At 40.8% G+C, this 15,722-nt stretch overlaps 1 protein-coding gene across 3 annotated transcripts; it reads left to right on the forward strand.

Moving 5' to 3' along the window:
* The first annotated feature begins 10,509 nt into the window (after window positions 1–10,509).
* On the forward strand, window positions 10,510–15,687 carry skor1b (SKI family transcriptional corepressor 1b). Of its 3 annotated transcripts, XM_077567861.1 has the most exons (8): window positions 10,510–10,614; window positions 10,737–12,467; window positions 12,606–12,696; window positions 12,783–12,887; window positions 13,016–13,072; window positions 13,461–13,535; window positions 14,996–15,070; window positions 15,499–15,687. In XM_077567861.1, exons 2-8 carry the CDS (start codon window positions 10,755–10,757, stop codon window positions 15,594–15,596), a joined length of 2,214 nt encoding a protein of 737 aa, XP_077423987.1. In that variant the 5' UTR covers window positions 10,510–10,614; window positions 10,737–10,754; the 3' UTR covers window positions 15,597–15,687. The 3 variants fall into 3 exon arrangements, with proteins under 3 accessions (XP_077423987.1, XP_077423985.1, XP_077423986.1); XM_077567859.1 differs by having other exon boundaries at window positions 10,517–12,467; XM_077567860.1 differs by having other exon boundaries at window positions 10,517–12,467; window positions 15,502–15,687.
* The last annotated feature ends 35 nt before the right edge of the window (window positions 15,688–15,722 follow it).

Raw genomic sequence — 15,722 nt, forward strand, 5'->3', positions numbered from 1 at the left:
CAAAGTTGGGTCAAATCAACCCAAGTAGAGGATCGGTCCATTTTTTACCCATAGTCGGGTTATTTTTGACCTAACTGTTTTTAGCTCTTTGACTGCCAAAAACGTTAAATAACGTTTAGTAAAATCCTATGGAGGAGTGCCAAAGACGTTAAAAGACGTTTGTTTCAAAACAGAGGTGAAACTAACTATTTTCTATTGTTGATTACTGAAAAACGGAATAAGGTAGAAACAAACTTTTTTTTCTGATGAAAGATGAGAGACCAGTCTTTCATTTGGTAGTATGTGTGTTTCCATAGTCCAAACACATAATTTTCTATGGACCTTGAAAGATCAGTCAAAATGCTTAAAATCAGCTGGCACCCACGGCATCCCTTTTCTGAAAACGTCTGGCAGTCAAAGAGTTAGAAAACCGTATTGAATTGTCTTTTATGGAAAAATGCACACCCCTATTTTTTTCCCATAACTCCACGGAGTTCTGTCTCTCCTGCCTGCCCTAACTGTATGTCCCTGGTGGTGCTCTGATTTGTGTTTGTTCACTCTAAAAACAGTTGGGTCAAAAATAACCCATCTATGGGTCAAAAATGGACCGATCCTCTACTTGGATCGATTTGACCCAACTTTGAATATTATTAATAAAATATTGGTTAGATCCTTTACTTGGGTCAAAAAATGGGGTCATTTTGTATAAAATAACCCAGAAAGTTAGGCCAAATTGACCCATAAAGAAGATGGGTCCATTTTTGATCCACAGTTGGGTCAAAAGTAACCCAATTGAGTGTAGGGCGTGAAACGATTCAATAAGACGGATCGATTTGAAAGTGGACCGATTTGATTCAAAAGCCAGAACCTCATCCAGACTATAGCTGAGCTACGTTTTTTTTTCTTGCAAATCTTCAAGTTTATTTCTAGTAAATTAAAAATATATTTATTTCGTAAATTTGCCACTTTATAATGTCGCAAATTTGCCAGTTTATTTCTAGTATATTTACGATTTCTTTCCCACAAATTTGCCACTTAATAATATCACAAATTTGCCAATTGATTTCTCGTAAATTTACGATTTTTTTTCTCACAAATTTGCCACTTTATAATATCACAAATTTGCCAATTCATTTCTCGTAAATTTACGAGTTTTTTTCTCGCAAATTTGCACATTTATTTCTCGTAAGTTTGTGAGCTTTTTCTCTGAAACAACCCAGAAAGTTGGGTCAAATTGACCCATAAAGAAGATGGGTCCATTTTTGATCCATAATTGGGTTACTTTTGACCCAACTGTTTTTAGAGTGTTGTTTATTGAGCATCAATATATAATATTTGCTGGTTCCCTAATATAACAGCATGTATCGAACTCATGCAGTTGCACTTTGTATAGCTGTCCACTAATAGGCCTCAGCCATGTTATTTGCCCCTCCCTCCATTGTAATGACCTTATATGAATGCATGCCATGTTTGGGCTGACTGCATGCCTCGCTGCCCAGCCTCAGGTTGTCGCATGCTAAGCTCAAGTCCCATTCCGGAAAGCATCCGAGGAAGCCACACAGCCGTGTATTAGAATAAGTCATTCCATTGTTAATTTAAATGGCTTAATACATCACTCTGAGGTAAAAGAGCGTCTTGAAAGGCTGAGGAAACGAGTGCAAGAGCCAGAGAGAGAGAGAGAGATGCCAAGGGGTGTTTCTTTAATACCAAATGAAATTGAATGGCGCATCACCTCACATGTGAAGCTGCCAGGCTATTAATGGAGGCGCTGTAACAGGATTGGCTCACTTTCTCAGTTCTTTAATTTCATAGCGGAACCCCCCTCCCCAGTTGTTTGGTCTTGCTCGGGCTGATCCGCGGCGGAGTCGTCTTCTGTCGTCCTCCCTCCTCCAGCCCACTGTGGTCCGTGTTGTGTTAATGGGTCAGGAGAATCTATAAAGGACAGCCAGTTGGGCAGTTTGCACATCGGGGGGACAATTACAGGGTGATTGGTGTCCTCACGCTCCCTGCTCTCACTATCTTTGTCTCCGCCGTGTTAGGTTTACATCTTACGTAAATTCACACCACATGTCTGGAGCTGGACGTCTTCCCTCTCGTCTGTTTAAAGCCTGAGGCCGAGTTTGTTGACACAAAAATTGCTGCTTACTTTACAGATGGATTTTATTTTAATAAAGAGCAGATGATTGCACCACCCCTTGCTATAATTAACCTAACCTTCTCTCATGAGTAAGTCGTCACACCTGTCTTGTCTTCCTAGCCCTGAATATATCATCACATCCTTTGTGGGTCATGACAGAGTAATATTTACTTGCAAATACCTAGTAAAGTTTTTTTCAGTCAATTTTAAGAAGAGTTTTGAGCACATTTGACCTTTTTTAAAAAAAATTTTTTTTAACTCATTCACTCCCAGCTATTTTCACTGAAGCAACCCCCTTCGCTCCTGGCTGTTTTACTGCATTTTGACTGATTATTATTGACGGAATATTGTGTTCTATGGCTGTAAAAGCATGGAACATACCAAAATAAATATTTGTCTCTTCTTTCATCAGGAAAAAAGTACATTTGTATCAGTTTCCGTTTTGCAGCAATTAGCATTAGAATATAGCTAAGTTTCATTATTATTCACAAACCTGTTCAAAACCTGTTTTGAGTACATTTGACCAGTTTATTTATTTTTATTTTTATTTTTATTAACTCATTCACTCCCAGCCATTTTCACTGAAGCAACCCCCTTCGCTCCTGGCTGTTTTACTGCATTTTGACAGATTATTATTGACAGAATATTGTGTTCTATGGCTGTAAAAGCATGGAACATACCAAAATAAATATTTGTCTCTTCTTTCATCAGGAAAAAAGTACATTTGTATCAGTTTCCGTTTTGCAGCAATTAGCAATAGAATATAGCTAAGTTTCATTATTATTCACAAACCTGTTCAAAACCTGTTTTGAGTACATTTGACCAGTTTATTATTTTTATTATTATTTTTTTTTTTTAACTCATTCACTCCCAGCCATTTTCACTGAAGCAACCCCCTTCGCTCCTGGCTGTTTTACTGCATTTTGACAGATTATTATTGACAGAATATTGTGTTCTATGGCTGTAAAAGCATGGAACATACCAAAATAAATATTTGTCTCTTCTTTCATCAGGAAAAAAAGTACATTTGTATCAGTTTCCGTTTTGCAGCAATTAGCATTAGAATATAGCTAAGTTTCATTGTTATTCACAGAGCTGTTCAAAACACTATCTAAAAGAGCTTCTTTTTTTTTGCAACATGGTCCTGGTTGATCTCTTATACTCTTTAGAAATCAAACTGGTAAAATGTACTCAAAACGCTCCTTCTAAAATTTACTTTTTCTTTCTGAGTGAAACAACTTTACTAGGTTTTTCAAGTATTTACAGTGTACATTCATGAGCAAATCCAATCTGACCCTTGTGATATTATTAGATATGTAAGCAACTGAAGCCATTTTAAAATACACTTAATGTATTTAATTTATTACAGCGCTGAAATCAGGAAGAATCCTCTCATCTCTAAAACCGACACATTTCAGCTTTGTTGAGCCAAGCATGTCTTTATCTCTCCTGGGTGACGTGACAGCAAGTTAGTTCAGTTCTCTGGTGAGTTTCCCTCCAGGGACTTGCAGAGTGTTCAAAGCAGAATCTATTTCTTCGCCTTCAAATCCAACCGAGGGGACACCGAGAACTCATTGAGACTCGCCACCTCCAGACCCCGTCTGAGTGGTCGAGTGCCCAGACGTGGCGCCCCACCCCCCACCCGAACCCCATGTATGCATATCATCCACCCAGAGCCATTCTATCTGTATGGAAATTTGGGCTCCACAGCTGGAATCCCACAAAGCACCGTCGTCTACTAATAGTTATTATCTCTTTGGGCTGCTCTCTCTCAAAAACCCCTGCAATACAAGCACATCACATCTTTATGGTAATGTCCTGCAATACAGCCCCGAGCTATATGGCGCACAGACCTTTGTTATCATTACGATAATTCCCATTCTCACTTGACTCCTCATTACAGTACCCGGGCTTGGATAGAGACAAATTCCTCTGTCTTTGTTTATTCTGCGCATCCGGTGACCATGCGCAAAGCTTTCTGCGTTTGTTTTATTTTTTACAGAATTTTTGGTACTATCCTTTTACCTAAAAAATATATATATATTTTTTTTTTTTTTTTTTGTATGCGCATGTGCGGGGGTGTGTGTGAGTGTGTACTCATTAATTCACCTAAAACCTATTAAAAATCCCATACCGTTCACCAAAACCGAATACTTCAGAATCCAGCTAGAGTCGTGGGGTTGTCAGGAGACCCGAGGAAGGATCAAAGAAAGGAAAGTGAAATCCAGCACCGGGTTACCAACCACAATCTTTCAATCATCAAAAAATGTATTTCTGTGTGTTTTGTCTTTTTTAGGCTCCAAAGAAAGCGATCTTGGTCCTGGCCATGAATATTTCACCTTCAACCTGAGACAGATGTTACTTTCTAAATGTACTGCAACCCCTGGTAAGAACGTCAGGCACATCTGTGCATTTGAATACCATTCTATGCAAAACATTTGCAGCTTCATCTTTACAAAGACAATTCTGTGATGCTCTCTTTTCATTGACACCGTCAGGGAGATGTTATTTCCCAATGTACAGAATTTATTATTCAGAGTTCTGCTTATTCATTTACTCTTTAATGGATCTTATTAGACTTCATAGGTCTTTATTGTAGTCTGTGACCGTTGCATAATTTTTTTGATGTATTATTTGTGAAGACTGATTTTTAACTCTTGAATATCCACGTCACTTCTTTTATAAAGATCTTTATTGGCTCTTATTCATCATCATCACCTTTAAGTTATATCATTCGTAAAGACAATTTTTTAAATCTTGAATACACACTTGTCAAATTTGGAGTCCCCTTATTACATCAGATTTTTTAATAGGAAATCATTCAAAAATGGCACATACTTTGAGGTGTTTGAGGTTAACCGTTTTTCAACAACAGCTGCAAATATGCAGCACTTCAAACTAAGGATGGGCGAGTACCGATACCAGGTATCGATATCAGGCCACGATGGTGTCATTTAGCTGTCAGACAGATGCCCATTAAGATGTACAAGCACATGTTTTGATTGGGGCTTTTTCTGGCCACTGCATTATTAGTTTTTTGTTTGGTTATTTTTTATTTATTTGTATGTTTATTTATGTAAATTCATTGTATTGTGTGTCCTATGTAAAATATGTATTTTATGGGAAAAAATGAAAAAAAGACAATAGAAAATTGCCATTTATTTCATTTAAAAAATATTAATCATGTTAAGGAAAATGCTATATATATATATATATATATATATATATATATATATATATATATGTCTTTCATTAAAATTATCTGCCTTTTTTATGTCTCAAAAGTTCTAGTGTTATTGATACTTGGTATCAGAATCCGCGTGACTACTCAAGAGTTGAGTACTCATACTAGTATCAGTTTGGGAAAAAAATGTGGTATCGGACATCCCTCCTTTAAACCATATGATTTAAATGTATTTGTCGTCAATCAAGGTTGGAGCAAAGTATTTTTATATACTATATGTATTCCACTGAAACAGTCAAATTAGCCCTAAACATTTGTTATTGTGTATTGTTTACACAAGTTTAATGTGCGCTCCACAAGTTTTTTTCCCGCTCATCATAGCACATTTGTGCACATTGTGACAACAAAGCCCATGCAGGTTATGTATGCATCTATATGACACGATGCGGTTCAGGTCAGCCGTACAAAGGCGAGGCGGCTGAATCCCGTGTCCTTGCACGTCTCCGCCAAAGCCCACGCGAGGCGTCTGCCTTGCACAAAACAGTAATTGCAGCGTGATTGGCACAGCTTGTCCCGTGCAGCCTGTGTCCCACACTTGAAGGTTCCCCTCATTGTCACACAGCCTTTTAGCACCTTTGTTCCGCTCTCTCCCCCAGGACCTCACAGCTCACCACTGGCAGATGAGTCCCACTCTGTGACAAAAGGGTCCCCTCGCTCAACCTCATTTAATGCAGTGATGAACCCCCCCCCCTCACTCAGCCACTATCACACACACTCATTCTCTTGATCACACACACACACGTGTGCCGCACACTTTCTGAGAAGAAGCATTCCGTTTAGTAACAGAGGGGGTTGCGGGCACGGGGGGGTGGGGCTGGGGTTCAGGACCCATGGGTGGGCTTTTAGGAGGAAAACAAACATGAGAGCAGCAGAGGAGTGATGTCTTGTTTACACATTAGCAGACATTTAGCAAGTCTCTGGCGGCCTCGCAGCCGCCCTTGTTTTTTGTTGCTCCTCACACAAATCAACACCAGGAGCGGAGCTAAGTGGTGGCCGTGGCCACCTCTGGTCACTCGCTGGCCACCCCCACATCTTGGGAGATATATATATATATATATATATTTTTTTTTTTTTTACTTGTGACTTCCCTGCCATTTTCAAATGATACTATTACCCCCCGTAAAACCCCGACACAAAATCTCCATTTGCAGTTCTTGTTGACATTAGCAAATGCTGTTTAAATCGAATTGCATCTTGCGCTTTTCCAAAAGAACACGTCATAGTCCAATACTTAAAAAAAATAACTTTGTATAGAGGGGAAGTCAACCTTAAACCCTTGTGCCCTTTTAGGCCAAACCTTGGCTATTTTTGCTGATTAATATTTTCATAGATAAAGAATATCAAAAATGCACTTATGGATTTCACCCGGATTGGCCCAACATGTTGAAGTTCAAAAGACACCATCCATCATTTCAACATTTTTATTGTCATATATATATATATATATATATATATATATATATACTGTATATTGGGGGTGTGATTTGCCTAGTAGCTTGCGATTCGATCTGTATCACGATTCATAGGTCTCGATTCGATTCGATATCGATTAATCCCGATACGAATCTATAGGTCAATTATTGTGATTTTTTTTTTCTTACTCAAATTTAGAAAATACCAATCAATAAACTTGTACATGTACACTAAGATTTGTATGAAAATGTACTTCAGGCTTATAAACTGAGCTCCACCGTATTTAACAAACACAAAATTTTAAGGCTTAATGGCTCCATTAATATAACATTCTTCCATGTTCAAAGTGTGAACCCTAACTCTAATTAAGACATTTTGTTGAATATTTCCATCAAAAATTGATCTTTAAAAATCGATTTGGCTGCATGTTGAATTGATACGAAAATTGCGCGCTGTAATAACGCAATATATTGCCGAATCGATTTTTTTTTATATATATATATATATATATAATTTTTTATAGTGCACTTGAGTTCATTTGACCAAGACTTGGCTCTTTTGACTCCTATTATAAATGCTAATTTTTCGTGTTTTTTGTTGCACCGTACACTTAATGTGTTATGGTGCTTTTCCCATGACTACCCAATTTATCCCTTCAGTGGGACCTCAACTAGGGGCAGAAAATAAAAAATGTGAATTAAGATTGTTATTTTGCCATAATCCACCAGGTGGCGCTAGAGAGCTAATTATCTTTCCTTTTTTTTAATAATTTGTTTGTGGTTGCCAATTACCCAGACTTTCACCAAAAACAAGCAAGGATGGTTGGGATTGAGTGAACAGGCCTGTGTGTGTGTGTGTGTTTAACTACTATTGTGGGGACACTTTGGCACTTTTTTGAGGGTCAAGACTTGGTTTTAGAGTTTAGGTTTGAATTGGGTTATGGTTGAGATTAGTGTAAGGAGTGGGGGTAGGCAATCATTTTTGATGGTTTGGGTTAGGGGGAGGGGCTAAGAAATGCATCATGTCAATGAGATGTCCTCACGATGATACAAAGATAAGTGTGTGTGTGTGCTCGCGTGAATGTGTGCTTTTGCGCGATTGGTTACCTGAGACCTGAGCAACTGTGATGTCATTTTTACTCGACAGGGAGTTGCAAAATGGCCGCCTTCTGGTATTGAGAATGCTGTATTTAGAATAGTGGGCCTAGATAGAAGATATTATTGTCAATAAATTTTGGGGGGGCTGGGGCGGGGGGGTTTGATTTCCCCATCAGTCTGTGACCACTGATTATTTTTGATTGGTTGTTAGCTAGCAAATCAATGCATAAGATAGTAATAGTAGTAGACTATAAAATAGTGCACAAAAGCAAAAAAAAAAAACCATCTCTACGTCCCTGGTCAACGCTGAATAAATTTGGATTGTGGCCGCGACAACTGAAGGTCAACTACAATGACTCATCCATCACTCATAAAATGGTAACTGCAGGACAGAGCGCACGTTCACAATTATTAGCCAACAGCCCTTTAATTGTCATCTCTGCTCGCCGTCGACTGTTAATTTTTGTGCTACCCACTCAGGCAAACACGCGCTTACAAACTGCATCTTTCTAACACAATCTAATGAGGTGATGACCAACCACTTGTTATAATTGCTTCAGTCTCAAGCTTATTAATCATATGTAGAGTTATTTAAGGATGCATAAATTAATCTTAGATTAAAAAAGCCTATCAAAGCCTCAAAACAATTAAAGCGTAAGGTAAGATTTCCCCCGGGCTGCCACTTTTATTTTAATAGAGTGTTCAGGTGATTATCATACTTTGATGCAACACTGTGATTAATGCAGACACGCTTTTAAATGAGCTGCTCTCTCTTGCACACAAAAAAAAAAAGGCAGAACAAACCAGATAATGACCTTGCTGACTTTGCTCATCTCACTGCCCAGCGCGAATGCTATGACAACACCTGCTACTTGTATTTGTGTGTTTCTGTAAGGGTGACAGTAATCATTTTTGAATTCACCAACAAAGAATGGGAGGATGTGGGGGGGGGGGGGGGAATTCAAGTTCATTTCACCAAGCGTCAATAAGACTTTTTAACCCAGCAGATTGTTGGAATTGAATGAAGAGGTTTGGTGAATGGCTTTATTGTACCATTGACTGATCAATAATGAAAGATGGCATCCTTTTTGGCTTTTTTTTTGTCTAAAAAAAAAAGAAGTCTATGTCAGATGAATTTTTGACATTTTTAGAGCAAATACTCATTTTAGTTGAAATGTAAAATAGCATTCATAAAACTGACACTTTATCATGTCAATTTATCGCATTATTGTTGTGTTAACGTTAAGACTCAAATAGACGTATTGCCACAGATCTCGGACCCACTGCATGACCTGTAGCGACGAGTCTTGTTGCTACTTTTCATCGATATTACTCATCATGGTGACCAAATGTAAACGATTAACCCGGACCTTCATTGAATTGACTGTTAAATGGACGGTGCCTTTTTTTGCATTGTAGTCGCACGCTTTCTTTCAGCTTGTGATGTTAAGAGCAGCTGCTTGTCGCTGCCGGGCGTGCGTACGCTGTGACTCCGTGGGAACGCTGCACGTGACGGGGGCCTGACACAATGCAGTTTGTTTGCAATATATCCTTTTTTTTTTCAAGGCCGATACAGACATGGATTATTAATGGAGAAGGCCATAACCCGATAGGCCTATTTTGATTTTAAGCCGATATTCATTTACGGTAAAAATGACAATTTTGATGTCAGAATTTTAAGCAGGCCAATACAAGCTCCCAGCACTTAACTTTATTTACAAGCCTTTAAGCACATGTTTATCAACCAGCTTTTCAGATTTGCAATGTGCTATTTTTTTTTCAATCTTAGAAAATAGACACCTTTAAAGTGAAAGGAGCTTGCAGGTTAAAAACAGTAACATTAAAGCATAGGTGTCAAACTGCGGTCCTCAAGGGCCGGTTTTGGAGGTTTCCCTCTACCAACGCCAGATGATTCCAATCAGCAGGATCGCTATCAGGCTTAAGCAGCGCTTGCTGGTGAGCTGATCATATATCAACTGAACGGAAATATGCAAAACCTACATTAAAGGAATGTCGACAAATCCTGAAGGTTTTGTGCAGCAAATAAAGTTTTTTAAAAAACTGAAATTTCAATCTGTCACTTATCACTCATTATTATCATGATTTTAAGTTTAAAAAAAAACTACATTAAAAAAAGTGTACCCTCAACACATCTGCTGACCAGCATAGTTGCTAACAGAGAAAGTAACATTTTGAAATAACCTTTTTTTTTTTTAATTGATCGCTTGGCTGTTGGATTTTTTTTAATGGCTGATGCCAATATGTGCCAAAATATAACCGGCTCAACCAATAATTGGTCTATCGCTAATAGGCTATAGCCTATATGCTATGTGTGTGTGTGTTACTATTGATAATGAACTAATGTTTTTGTTACATAAATATCTCAAAATTTAAAAGCTTTTTTAACAATAGAGTAATCTTATTTTTTTTTGTAAATAATAACATAGTTCAAGTTCTGGTAACTTGCGCGCACTTGGATAATTCCGTCCAATATTTGCTGCAACTCAGGTGCATGTGCGCGTGCGTGCGTCTCGCAGTTTAACACACTTGTGGTGTCACTTAAACCAGACGCGCACATGCAGCCACGGTGGGAGGGAGGCGGCGAGTGAAGTGTAGTGAGGGAGGGGAGGCGGTGCACGCAGTCCCACTATCACTAAAGCAAACGCCCCGGCAGCATCCGACACACTTCTCCTTTTTCTCTCCACCACGCACGCGACGAGAGAGGCGCTGCGCCGGCACTAAAGGTGAGTTTTCGCTTGACTTTCAGGAAATTAAAGTCAAATGTCACTCAGGTCAAATTAGTAGGAAAAGCATGCTTTTGTCATTAGAAGTATTTAAAACAAACGTACCCCAACAAATCCCGCAGCTTCCACTCTCCCGCAACATGGAACCAATTCCAGCGGGCCGCGACTCCAGCTCCTCGCCGGGCTCCAAGCAAGAACTTTCCTACCCGTCCTCCAACAACCTGAAGACCAACCAGGTGGGCGAGACGGTGCTGTACGGAATACCCATCGTGTCCCTGGTGATCGACTGCCAGGAAAGGCTGTGCCTGGCGCAGATCTCCAACACCTTGTTGAAGAACTACAGCTACAACGAGATCCACAACCGGCGCGTGGCGCTGGGCATCACCTGCGTGCAGTGCACCCCCGTCCAGCTTGAGATCCTCCGCAGGGCCGGCGCCATGCCCATCTCGTCCCGGAGATGCGGCATGATCACCAAACGCGAGGCCGAGAGACTGTGCAAGTCCTTTCTGGGGGCTCACTCGCCTCCCAAACTGCCGGAAAATTTCGCCTTCGACGTGTGCCACGAGTGCGCGTGGGGCAGCCGCGGCAGCTTCATCCCGGCCAGGTACAACAGCTCCAGGGCCAAGTGCATCAAATGCTCCTACTGCAACATGTATTTCTCCCCGAATAAATTCATATTCCATTCGCACCGCACGCCGGAGTCCAAGTACACGCAGCCGGACGCGGCGAATTTCAACTCGTGGAGGCGACATCTCAAATTAACCGATAAAAGCAGCCAGATGGATGTGTTACACGCGTGGGAGGACGTGAAGGCTATGTTCAACGGGGGCAGTCGCAAGAGGACGCTGCCAGGTTGCGGGTCGGACTCCGGCTCGCCTCTCAAGTCCCACGGTCCGAATCTCCACCGGCAGTCCCCCGACATACCCGCCAAGATTCTCACTTGTGAGGACAACCGGGTCAGCATGGGCCCGCGCAGCTACCCGGTCATCCCGGTGCCCAGTAAAGGCTTCGGGATGCTGCAAAAGATCCCGCCGCCGCTCTTCCCGCACCCGTACGGCTTCCCGGCGTTCGGCCTGTGCCCGAAAAAAGACGACAGCATCATGGGCGAGCAAAGCAAAGCGGGCCTCCCGGGGGTGCTGTGGCCTGGTACCAAGGACAGCGCCTACCCGTCCTTCCCAGTCTTCTGGCCCGCAGCGGGCGCCCTCCCCCTTCCTCCCTACTCCCAACACAAACCTCCCCCCGAGATGCTACCTCTCCACAGACACGCCGACGTGGACATTTCCGAGTCCACCGACACGTCCAAAGACAGCTTGGCCGACAACGAGCGCTGCTCCAGCACCCAGTCCACGCGGAACGACGACGACAAGTCCGGGGATGAGGGGAGGCCGCTGGAGGGGCCCACCCTGACCCCGCGCAAGGCCAACTACGTGTCCGCCTTCCGGCCCGTGGTGAAGGACGCCGACTGCATCGCCAAGTTGTACGGCAGCAGAGGAGCCTACACCCGAACCGGCTACTTATCACCTGACTTTTTAAGCGAGAGTTCCAGCTACCGCTCCGTGTCTCCGTGCGTGGACAGCGACGGTGAGGCGGACGTGGACGTGGAGACCAGCAAAACACCCGAGGACGAGGACCCCTGCAGGCCGCTGTCCTTGATGTGTCCTCGAAGCCCTCCGGGGCTCACCCATGACAGCGTGTCCCCGAGCGAGTCGGAGTCCAAGGGGGCACCGCTGGAGGTAGACACGCTCGAGTCCCAGAAAGTGGGCCCACGCGTGGCCCCGCAGTCTTGTGACAGAGAAGTGCAGAGCAAACAGTTAGCAGACGCGCACGTTGCTTCTGCCGCACCGTTTAGTCAAGTGAGTGACACAATTAAAAAAACAAAACAAAAAAATTAAATAAAAAAAAAACTTTTTTTTTTACTGCAATTAATAGGATAAACAATATTTTTTTACACTTTTAATTAATTGCATTTTTATTCATTTTTTTAATTGTAGGTTTACACACAGGAGCGAAGCGAGTTGCAACCAAGGAGTCCCTATCATTTTAGACCTGCAAGTTACCAACCCGCAGGGCTTGCAACACATGGTCAGACATCATCCTAATCAATATGTTTAATTATAATAAATAAATGTAATAAATCGTCATTTCAAATGCATGTTTTTTCCTACAAGACGAGAGCACAAGCAAAGAGGAGCCGTCTTCCACGGTGGAGGAGGTGGAAAGCAAATGTTTACTGGAACAAAGCAGCGACGAAAACCAGCGAGAGCACGATGAAGGTACACGAGTAGAGAGAATCATTTTAATTATTAAGATAATTTGATTTTACTTTTTTTTATTTATGCAAATACGTTGTTTTCCCTGGTACGGTTAATTAAAATGTGTTTTTGTGCGTGTGTTTATCCAGACGAAGATTCAGTACGAGCTTTGCACGCACAAAGAGGCATGAGGACACTTGCAAAAGGTAGGAATATTATTATTATATCTTTTTAATAATATATTAATTAATAAGCCCACATTTATTGCATTTATTTTAGCATGCATTTATCAATATTTTTAAACACATTTTTATGATTGTGATGCAAGTTGGTATAGAGGTTTCATTCAATTAATTTAACATATCCAGCTCTACTTTTATTGTGTTTATTATCTCAAATATTTTTCATGGCTTTGAGGCAAGAAAGGAATGAGCATGTTTGTGTTATATAGTCTGCAATTTGCAGCTATTGGATATTTTGTTTTCGATGGATGTTTATGCTAAGAGTGTCTTCTTTTGTCACGTTCTTTAAATATTTACAGAAGCTCAATTTAAAGCTCATCTGAACAATTTCTGTATTTTTGTTTCTTTTTAGAGGAACTACAGAAGCAACTATTAGAGCAGGTCGAGCTGAGGAAAAAGCTGGAACGTGAATTTCAACATTTAAAAGGTGAGCCACCAAAACGTGGCACATGGGCGTACAAAAAAAAAATCTTGGATATTTTGGGTCTCTTTTGGATGAGAGTCATAATATTAGAAACTGCTGTCAGTATGATGCAGTAACACGTTTATTATTATTATTATTATGAATATTATTAGTATTATTATGTGTTAATGCTTATTATTGTTATTATTGGGTTCAGATAATTTATTATTATTATTATTATTATTATTATTATTATTATTGTTATTGTTATTGTTATTGTTATTGTTATTGTTATTATTATTATTATTATTATTATTATTATTATTATTATTATTATTGTTGTTGTTGTTGTTTGTTGTTTTGAAGCAGTTATTATATTGGTTCTCAAACTGTTCAGTTTCCAGTATAGCAAACTAAAATTAAGTGTTTCCATGAGCACCATTTGCAGGTGTCAATATCTGCTTCATAGCCTTGAGTAACTCCAGTGACGTCGTTGCACTCAAATGTCTATCGCTTCTTTTCACTCTTTAAGAGTGTACTGTATATTTGGACTGAGGAATTAGTAGTTCAGAGGGGCACAATTGTATCCATGGGGGATTTGAACAACTCTATAGACCTCTCAAACCTGCAGTGACCCAGGAGCGGCGCATCGTGTCGTTTGGTTGATCGTGGATGTTTTTGCCGGTGCATGTTAAGCTTTTTAAACGGCTCACTTTTGTGCAGCTGCGAAAATGGACACATTAGCATTCATGTCTGAACACGACATTATGCACATGCACTATTCACTTGAAGTTCCTGCATGACCTTCACAGCAATTTACGTCCATCAAAACAGAACTGTTTGACTTCCCTTTTTATTGCAAGTATAGTTTATGTATGAGCAGTTCTAACAACAAATAGCTTTGGCGCCATAGGCTATACATGTTAACAATGCATTGTTAAAAACGTACTCTTTCGTCGCCATCTCGTGGAATGTAGTTAAGATTTACCTTATATCTTCAAGTATATAGTCTGACTTAAAACAAGCCTTCCTCGTAACTGTTTGGACACAATCGTTATTAGCTCAGCCTGTCCGAACTCTGTTGCTAACCAAAACAGCAGCACCTGCAGAAGTAAACTGTCCTTAAATGGATCTAAGTAGGAGACTTAATGCAATTTGTAAACGACGTCCCTGCACAGTACTAAAGATGGTTTTATGTTATATTTGGAGAAGAAAATATGTGTCTTTTCCATTTTTTCTTCAATTTGTTATCCTTAAACTCAGTGTAACATCCTTCAAAATGTATTTACTAAGAATACAAGATGACTCCCATCCCAATTCAATAAGTAAAAAAAATAAATCAATAAATGCGTGGCCGCTGTTTGATGGAACATTCGTGCATGAATACGAGACGTTATCTCTTGCTGTTTCTTGCAAACACCGTCCCCTTTGGGCTGTAAATAAATATGCAACCACCCCCCCCCCCCCCCCCCCGACATCTTCAGATAACTTCCAGGATCAAATGAAAAGGGAACTGTCCTACAGGGAGGAGATGGTCCAGCAGCTGCACATCGTCAGAGGTGAGAAAAATAAAATAATCCAGTCTTCCATTCGTGCACGACGGTCCATATGGTTGCGAACGGCGAGCAATGATCTCTTTTGCTGCACCTTACCATCTACTTCTTATTTATTTGTTTGCAGTTTTTTGTTTATTTATTGTGGCCTTGAAGTAATTCACAATACAATTATTTATTGCCATTATGGCTACTGCCTTGTCGATGCGCCCCGACTTACGTAAAATATTGGGGAAGTTGCCCTCACTGCAAAGAACACAACTCAGTCGTAAACCGAGGACCCAATCCTAAAGCTAATTATCGATTTGCTTGCATTGATTGAGTTTATAGCCGTTCATATAGGCCTACGTTTTTTTACGCTCTGATTTAAAAATCCACGCACGTTTCCGAATATTTGCGGCCACCTTTAATTGTTGGCTTGTCGTTCCTCTCAGAAGCTCACGACGCCTTGCACCATTTCTCCTGCAAGATGTTAACTCCTCGCCACTGCACGGGGTCGTGCACCTTCAAGTCTCCTCTGCTCCCACCGTGACGCACTCACCGTGGAATCTTCACTCCACGCTACGAGGAATAGACTCATTTGTTGTTGTGATATTTATTTGGGGAGGGGGGGGGGGGGTACTGTCCAGCATTTATGTGACCCTCTCGTTTGATTCCG

This window comes from Vanacampus margaritifer, chromosome 6, assembly GCF_051991255.1.
Source record: "Vanacampus margaritifer isolate UIUO_Vmar chromosome 6, RoL_Vmar_1.0, whole genome shotgun sequence".
Classification (NCBI taxonomy): domain Eukaryota; kingdom Metazoa; phylum Chordata; class Actinopteri; order Syngnathiformes; family Syngnathidae; genus Vanacampus; species Vanacampus margaritifer.

What these genes read in the sequence shown, in the direction of transcription:
- skor1b (XM_077567859.1), top strand. Translation starts at nt 10,683, where the DNA reads ATGCTTTTGTCATTAGAAGTATTTAAAACAAACGTACCCCAACAAATC. An exon ending in CTGCCGCACCGTTTAGTCAA is followed by an intron (nt 12,468 to 12,605) that starts GTGAGTGACACA and finishes TTTTAATTGTAG; the next exon opens with GTTTACACACAGGAGCGAAG. An exon ending in CGCAGGGCTTGCAACACATG is followed by an intron (nt 12,697 to 12,782) that starts GTCAGACATCAT and finishes TTTTCCTACAAG; the next exon opens with ACGAGAGCACAAGCAAAGAG.